This window comes from Dipodomys ordii, unplaced genomic scaffold, assembly GCF_000151885.1.
Source record: "Dipodomys ordii isolate 6190 unplaced genomic scaffold, Dord_2.0 Scaffold2, whole genome shotgun sequence".
NCBI lineage: Eukaryota > Metazoa > Chordata > Mammalia > Rodentia > Heteromyidae > Dipodomys > Dipodomys ordii.
Window position 1 is genome coordinate 10035764 of NW_012267218.1, and position 8926 is coordinate 10044689.

At 41.3% G+C, this 8926-nt stretch overlaps 1 protein-coding gene across 1 annotated transcript in view; it reads left to right on the forward strand.

The window, feature by feature from the left end:
• Catsperb (catsper channel auxiliary subunit beta) overlaps nt 1-8143 on the forward strand; it is a 70521-nt gene extending 62378 nt beyond the window's left edge. The window contains exons 18-21 of the mRNA XM_013013329.1: nt 3099-3424; nt 4605-4715; nt 7411-7485; nt 7760-8143. Of these exons, the coding sequence (XP_012868783.1) occupies nt 3099-3424; nt 4605-4715; nt 7411-7485; nt 7760-7948 (701 nt within the window). The 3' untranslated portion in view covers nt 7949-8143. The remainder of the gene's footprint in view (nt 1-3098; nt 3425-4604; nt 4716-7410; nt 7486-7759) is intronic.
• The last annotated feature ends 783 nt before the right edge of the window (nt 8144-8926 follow it).

The window sequence follows — 8926 nt, forward strand, 5'->3', positions numbered from 1 at the left end:
TCTGGGCCTGGGCGCTGTCCCTCAGCTCTTCAGCTCAAGGCTAGCACTCTACCACTTGAGCCGCAGTGCCACTTCCACCTTTTTTTTTTTGCTTATGGGGTGCTGAGGAATTCAACCCAGGGCCTCAGGCATGCAAGGCAAGCACTCTACCACTAAGCCACCTTCCCAGCCCCCAAGTCTGTGAGATTCTTATCTCCAATAAACCACCAGAAAACCAACAACAACAACAAAAAATCTGTCATCTTGGAAATGCTCAGCAGCTATTAACTTTTTTATTTTTTCCCCTAAACTGGGAACACTATATATATACTTTTTGAAATATGTTTTAATCTTTTCAAATCAGTAAACATTTTTCTACAAATTCTCAACTTTTTGTATCATGAAAACTTTCATATACACAGAAAAGTAAAATGTCCATATATTCATTATCCAGATTAGTCAATACTTAATATTATGCTACTTTTTACCATCCCTATTTAACTTTGTTTATATTCTCATGTATTTTGAAGTAAATAGATGACATATTATTTAATTCCTATAAACTTAAATACACATCCTTAAAGTAAAATATGTATATTAAGCCAGGTGCCAGTGGCCTATGCCTATCATCCTAGTTACTCAGGAGGCTGAAATTTGAGGATCACTGTTCAAAGCTGGCCTGGGCAGGGAAGCCTGTAAGACTCATCTCCAGTTTACCAACAAAAAGCTGGAAGCCGAGTTGTGGTTCAACTAGCCTTGAGCACAAAAGCTCAGGGACAGTGCCCTGGCCTTGAGTTCAAGACCCAGGACTGGCACCAAAAAAAAGGTGTATTATATGTCATATACAACAGTGACATATCGTCATTCAATTACTCAAAAATAATATTGGAATCCTGGCAACAATGTTACATTCAAGCCTAGCAACTTAACCAGACTTTATCTAAAATAATAATAATTAACAAAATAAAAAGTACTTAGGGCCAGGCACTGGTACCTCACACCTGTAATCCTAGCTACTCAGTAGGCTGACATCTGAGGCTTGTGGTTTGAAGCCAGCCCAAGCAGAAAAGTCCCCATGAGACTCTTATCTCTAATTAACCACTCAAAAACAGGAAGTAGTACTGGTACTGTGTGGCTCAAGTAGTAGAGGGCTAGCCCTTCAGCACAAAGAGGCTCAGGGACCACACCCAAGCCCCTAGTTCAGGCCCCACAACCAACAACAGCAACAAAAAAGCATGAAAACACACACACACACACACACACACACACACACATATTGTGCATAAATCTCTACTGAAAACCTATCTTTATGAAATAAAGATTGCTGTTTGGATCTTTTTTTTTTTTCAAAATGTAGACCAACAGGAAGTTGTTGTTGTTTTTATTTATTTTTTGTGATCATGGAGCTTGAACTCTGGGCCTGGACCCTGTCCCTCAGCTCTTCAGCTCAAGGCTAGCGCTCTACCACTGGAGACACAGAGCCACTTCCAGTTTTCTGGTGGTTCATTGGAGATAAGAGTCTCATGAACTTTCCTGCCTGGGCTGGCTTTGAACCTTGATCCTCCGATCTCAGCCTTCTGAGTAGCTAGGATTACATGCATGAACCACTGGCACCCAGCTCAGGAAGTTGTTTTAAAGCCAGGTGCTGATGGCTCAGGTCTGTAATCCTTCTACTTTGGAGGCTGGGATCTAAGGATTGTGGCAGAAAAGTCCACGAGACTTTTATCTCCAATTAACCAGCAAAGAATTGGAAGTAGAGGTGTGGGTTGAGTGGTAAAATGACAGCTTTGAGTGGAAAAAGCCAAACAAGAGTGAGAGGCCCAGTAGTGGCATACACACACACACACACACACACACACACAGAGTTGAAAGTTGTTTCATTCATCTGCAAAGCAAATAACTAGGTAGTCATCCATCAATGAAGGAAACTCCATAGATCTGAATTGGATGTAATAGTGTTATTTAATTAAGTCATTTTTGATCCTTGTTCATCTTCATATATTTTATTATAATTCCAACTGAAATATATTCTAATTCAATTAGGATGTATTTCTTTTTTTTTTAATCTTTTTGTCAGTTGTTGGGGCTTGAACTCTTTGCCTGGGACACTGTCCCTAAACTCTTCAGCTCAAGTCTAGTACTCTACCACTTTGAGCCACAGCATCACTTCTGGTTTTCTGGTGGTTAATTGAAGATAAGGGTCTCACAGACTTTCCTGCCTGGGTTGGCTTTGAACTGTGATCCTCAAATCTCACCCTCCTGAGTAGCCAGGATTATAGGCATGAACCACCAGTGCCCAGCAGGATATATTTCTTTAAAAAGAAATATTTTCCTATTAATATTTATTCTCGAACAGGTACTTAGGGTCAAGCTTATTGGTGTTCCTAGGATCACTCTTTTTCTTTTTCTTTCTTCCTTTTTTTTTTTTTTTTGTCAGTCTTACTATGTTGCCAAGGGTCATCTCAAACTCCTGCTGATTCTCTTGCCACAGACTCCTATGTGCTGAGGCTTCGGGCATGCACTTTTTTCTATATTCTTTAGCTGTTTACTATATTAGTCTTCTAGGGCTGCTACAATAGAATACCACTGACCGGGTGGTATCTTAACAGAAGCTTACTCTGTGTGTGTGTGTGCACACATGCGTGTGCACATGCACACGCGTCAGTCTTGGGACTTTAACTCAGGGCCTGAATACTACCTTTTAGGTTTTTTTGCTCAAAGCTAGTGTTCTACCACTTTGAGCCACAGCTGCACTTTTTTTTTTTTTGAGTGGGGGAGAGGTTGGGAGGGAGCTGATAGTTAATTGGAGATGAGGATCTCAAGGACTTTCCTTCCTGGGCTGGCATCAAACCATGGTCCTCAGATCTCAGCTTCCTGAGTAGCTAGGATTACAGGTATGAGCCCCTGGTACCTGGCTAGAAATTAGCCTTCCTACAGTTCTGGAAGCTGGAGACCTAAGAACTAGATGTTTTTGTGTCTCCTAAAGCCTCTCTTCTTGGTACGTAGTTGGCCATTTTCTTTTTGGTCCTTATGTGATCACCCCTCAGTCTGTCTTGTCTGTGCCCAAATCTTAGAAAGGCATGGCTTGTAGTGATTTGGTTTTGATTGCCTCTTTAAAGTCTCTGTATCTAAACACAGTCACCTTCTGAGTGTCCAGGGTTTACAGTTCAACATGGGAATTTTGGGTGAAAACAGTCAGGGCCATGAGTTAAGTTTAAGTAATCTTTCTTTATCTGGTTATTTCCAGGGTTCCACTTCTCTGGCATTGGTTATGTGGGAAGCCTCATCAGAGTGCTTTGCGACCACGCTGGTGCCCACACTCAAAAGCAGCTGCAGTTACCTCAGGGCTATGCGCCATGTCCCCAGAATGGTCATCCCACCCGAGGACTGGCTTAGCGGAGAACACCAAGACAGTCAGGGTTTCAACAGGATCAAAACACTGCCGGTAAGAAATCTAGGTAAACCTGGGCACCTGTGACTCATGCCTGTAATTCTAGCTACTCAGGAGGCTGAGATCTGAGCATCATGGTTTGAAGCCAGCTTGGGCAGGAAAGTCCCCAAGAGACTCTTTATCTCCAATTAACCACTTAAGAACCGGAAGTGGAGCTGTGGCTCAAAGTGGTAGAACACTAGCCTTGAGCCAAAGAGCTCAGGGACAGCTCCACAAGTGACCAGGAGATGGGAGATCAAAGTATATGGGTATGAGAGTTCCAATGATGTATTCCTTCTGCATGCATGGAATCCTGTTTCAGGATTTCTTTTCTGAGATTCTCAAATGCTTCGGTCCTTTTGCAATCTTGTTTTGAGGAGGCAATAATGATTACTTAACTCTAAAATGTAAACACTTTCTAAAATAATGATATTTTCCTTGGTAACTTAACTTGGTTATACTATCTTGTGATTTTGGGTTTTTGTGATACAGATAGCTATTTGATCTCACACAGACTTAGCCTAAGTTAGTGTATCTAATTGGTCCCATTTCAATGTAATGAGTTTAACTTTTGCCTCATCAGAATTTGTGACCCTTTTTTAAAAAAAATAGATGTTAACTAACTAGCTACTTATATTGTTTTCCTGTGACTAAAAGCAAATAACCAATAATATTGAAGTATTTAAGGACATCACTAAATCTCTTTTACAAAATGCATAAACATTATCACATTGATTTTATGGTAGTTAATTTAGGTACCAAAAGTGGTTTGCACTTGTTTACAAGTTCCAAGTTATATAACCATGGGTTGAGGCTTACTTTTTATTATTTTATTATCATTAAGTAGTTGTACAAAGAGGTCTCGGTGCAACACATCAGTTTATGAATACAATGTATCTTGATCGATGTCATCCCTTTCATCATTTTCCCCCAGCTTTTCCAACCCCATGCATCCCCTCAAATCACCTGAATATTATTACTGCATTTACCACTCTTCCTCTGGGAGTGGAGGTTTCTGAACCTGATTAAAATAAGGGGTAGCGTTGGAGAAGAGAAATTTACCTTATTAATACTTTAGGCTACAAAAGGACAAAATTGCATTTAATGCTTTTCAGGGGGAAATATCTATATTTACATTAGTACATCTTCATAAGTGATAATGTGTTGTACATTTTCTTTGTTTAATCACTTGCAGGTAAACTACAGGCCTCCATCTAATATGGGAATTGCTATTCCACTCACAGATAATTTTTATCATGCAGATCCTAGCAAACCCATACCTAGAAATCTATTCCATAAGTCACAGGTAAATTACTTTTTTCCTATATATAGACTAACATAGTATTAATTTTTTCATTATAGTTGTTGTTTGTATGTGTTTTCTTTTTTCAATTTTTGATTAATTTTATTATTTTTTTGATTATGTGGAACCGAAGAATTGAACTCAGGGCCTCATGCATGCTAGGCAAACATTCTACCACTAAGTCACAGTCCCAGCCCCATAGTATTAATTTTGTACTTAAGAAAACATTCAGTAGGCATTGGAAGCATGGCTCAGTTGGTAGAATGCTAGCCAATGAGCAAAAGTGACAGACACTGAATTCAAGTCCCATTCTAGGGCCCTCCCCCCCCAAAAAAAGAAATCATTCAGTAAAATTATAGATGGACCTAGCTGTGTGGACTAAATAAGAAGCTTCAGCAATTATTATTATTATTGTTACCATGGCTATCACTATGCTTGTTGCCCCTTTTCCTTCTCTACTTCTTTAGCCCCTGTCGGTTAACAGCTATTTTTGCATATAGTTCTGGAGCCAAGAAATCTAAATGGACTCTACCCTTGACCTCTCCCTGTCTTGTATTTGAATTTCAAAGAGAACAGGCCAGTGAGAGCATCTTTGGTCAATGGATACTGGCAGGTTCATCCCAGATCTTCCAGCCCCCTGACAGGAATTCTATCTACTAGGAAACAAGACTGTTTGAACCAACATCAGGTTGTTGCCTAGAAAATAGCCCAATCTCAGCAGAACCTTGGCACTCTAGAAGTAGCCAGGCATCCTTCTGGAGGTAAAGTTGAACAAGAAAGAAAGAGCAAAGGGAGGCCTTAGAGTTTAGAGGAAAAGTACATTGTGATGTAGCTTCTCACAGGTAGCTTCTCCAGTTCTCAACTGGAACTTCATGGGTACCAGAAGAATGCACCTACTTGCCTGTATCCATATGCAAATGTATAAGCACTCATACCCATTCATACACACACCTCCCTGCTCAGAGACCTAAAATTGATACTTGGTTTGTTCAAGATTCTTCATTGTTTTCTCTTCGCATTCAGAGTGAAGACCAAAGTTTGTTTTTCTTTTTTTTGGGGGGGGTGTTTTTTGTTTTTGCTGGTTGTGGGGCTTGAACTCTAGGCCTGGGCACTGTCCCTGAGCTCTTCAGCTCAAAGCTAGCGCTCTTCCACTTGAGCCATAGTGCCTTTCCGGCCTTTCCTGCTTATGTGGTGCTGAGGAATCGAACCCAGGGCCTCATGCATGTGAGGCAAGCACTCTACCACTGAGCCACCTTCCCATCCCCAGACGACAAAATTTTTACAGTGACTTCTAAGGCCCTCCTTGACTCTGATTTGGCTTTACCTGATCTCTAGCCCAACGCCTCTTCCCACTGCTCAACTATTCTCACCACATTGACCTCTTTGCTGTTTTACAAATTTGCTGGCCATGTGTGTTTCGACCTCAGGGCCTTGGCAGTTGCAGAACATCCCTCTCTAGAATGAGCTTTCACCAGACAGCATGCGTTCACTCTGTCACCTTCCCCAGGGTCTTGCTTAAATGCGAGGATCAAAGTGAGGCCTTGCCCAACTACTCTAGAATCAGAACCCCATCTCCCTCAGCCCAATTCCTGACTGCCTCCCCTGCTTCACTGTTCTCCTTATCATTAATTGTAATGTTATGTATTTTACTCATTTGTTTACTGCCTTTCTGACCCCTTAAGAAGGTACATTCATGAGGCAAGTTTTTTAAAAAAATCTCTACTGTATTCATAGTGCCCACAATACTGTCAGTGATAAAATGTGCCTAAAAAGTGTTGAATAATGGCCACGCCTGGCGGCTTGCCTCTTAAATGTCAGTCACTTGAGAGGCAGAGTTTTGAAAAGATCATAGTTTAACATCAGTCCAAGTAGAAATTTAGTGAGGTCTAACTTTACTAATAAGCTGAATGTATACCAGTTAGGTGGAGTCCAAAATAGGATCATGATTCTGGTTGGCCCTAGCAAAAATGCCAAACCATAGCTGAAAAATAATTGAAGAAAATGAGATTAAAACTTGACTCAAGTAGTAGAGTTACTGTCTAGAAAATAGGAGGCTCTGAGTTCATGTCCCAGGACCACTAAGAAAACTTAAGTGAGTGTGTCCCATGTACCCATAATCCTGCACTCAAGGGCCGAAGGCAAAAGGATTAATCCATGCTACATATCGGACTGATACTGAAAGGATCATGATTCTAGTGCAGCACAGGCATAGAAACTTATGACTCAGGGGCTGGGAAGGTGGCTCAGTGGTAGAGCGCTTGCCTTGCATGCCTGAGGCCCTGGGTTCGATTCCTCAGCACCACATAAGCAAAAAGAAAAAAAGCCGGAAGTGGCGCTGTGACTCAAGTGGTAGAGTGCTAGCCTTGAGCTGAAGAGCTGAGGGACAGTGCCCAGGCCTAGAGTTCAGGCCCCACAACCACCAACAACAACAACAACAAAAAAAATGAGGTTGAGCCTCAAATACTCATCAAGACCAAATTAGGTTTTGTGGGAGTTTTTTTTAATTCTATAAAAAGTATCGGTTAGTGAATTCCTGGGTAGCAATCCCTTTTTCATTTTGATATAAAATAGATAGGTCCAAAAGTCTTAAAAATAGAATGGAATCTTTCTATGAAGCATCCATAGGAATGTGGGACAATGTCTGGTTTTACTTAAAGGTGCATATTGCTGCTATGACATGGTGTGTTTTCTCCCCCAGGGGTCTGAGCTGTTTCACTTTAGAGTGTCTGTTGTTCCAGGGGTCACTTTTTGTAACTTAGTCGAAGAATTTCAGGTACTATGAACGCACGAGCTATCCAAGAGAGGGTGAGGACTGGGAAATGACATGACTAGTATCAATCCAAGAGAGACGAAGGACAATGATGATTCTTGTGTGAGACAAGACTTGGAGCCAGACGGGGAATGTGGAGAATGATGTTGTGAGGGGTGAGACTGCCGAATGTCTGCATTACTCAGAGCAGAGCATTGCTGGGTATGGGTATCATACAATGCCCACTGTTTCACATTGGACTCAGAAAGCTTAATGACTTTCCTTTGTTTTCTGGCAGATTTACGTTGATGACGTGCCATTGCCATTTCCAGGACATACGCTTATTGCTGTGGCAACAGCCGTAGTGATGGGGGCGTTGATTTTTACAGTATTTATGTTCCAGCTGCGTAACATCCACCCAGGGGAAGCAATTCGAAAATGGATTCAAGGAAACAAAGTGAACATATCAAATAGCAGTGTCTCATAGCATCAACTAAACAACATCCTAAATCTCATTTCATCAGACAAATCCCAGAACAACATGCTTAAATGTTAAGTTTACAAAACAAAACCAGATAAAAATACTACAGAATTACTATTATAATTCCAAGTATTATCTGCCAATAAGTTTACAATTCCATTCTCTTATGTTGAATACATAAGAAATTTATTTCAGCACTTATATAAATTATCCTGGAGATTTCTTTGGAAAAATATAAAATACTAACCAACTCTGTGTAGAATGCATTTTTCTGGGGTTTTTATTTTTGTTTTTTGTTTGCAACTCGTAACTGCCTGTAGCTTATTTTGTGGGCCCCAAAGCCTAGAACCTTGTTTCTGGGTAAGAAAGAGGAAGGTGAGGGCTGGGAAGGTGGCTCAGTGGTAGAGTACTTGCCTTGCATGCACGAGGCCCTGGGTTCAATTCCTCAGCACCACATAAGCAGGAAAAGCCAGGAGTGGCACTGTGGCTCAAGTGGTAGAGCACTAGCTTTGAGCTGAAGAGCTGAGGGACAGTGCCCAGGCCCAGAGTTCAGGCCCACGACTGACAAAAAAAAAAGAAAGAGGAAGGTGAATTTTGGCCTGCAGAGTCAAACACTGGAGGACACTCATCAGTGGATGTGCATCCAAAGCTTCATGGGAAATAAAGAAGCTCTTTGGGTTTCTGAAGGCAACTCCAAAACCAGACTACAGCATCCAAAAAGAGGGGAGTGTGACGCCATCAGGGGGTGTTGCAACTATGTCGAATTCCAAAAGCTATATCTCGGTGTGCTCTCAGCACACCTGCTTCTAAGGAGCTGGAAGATGATGTGTATATTTAGAACAAAACAGAGAAAAGAGGAGCCAAGGTTGTGGACTGATGGGAAAAGAGAGAGTCCTTAAGAGATTGTCCAAGATCAGACACATTTTCTTTTTTTTTTTTTTTTTTTGGTTGGTCCACAGTACCAAGGACTTCTATAGTACCAAG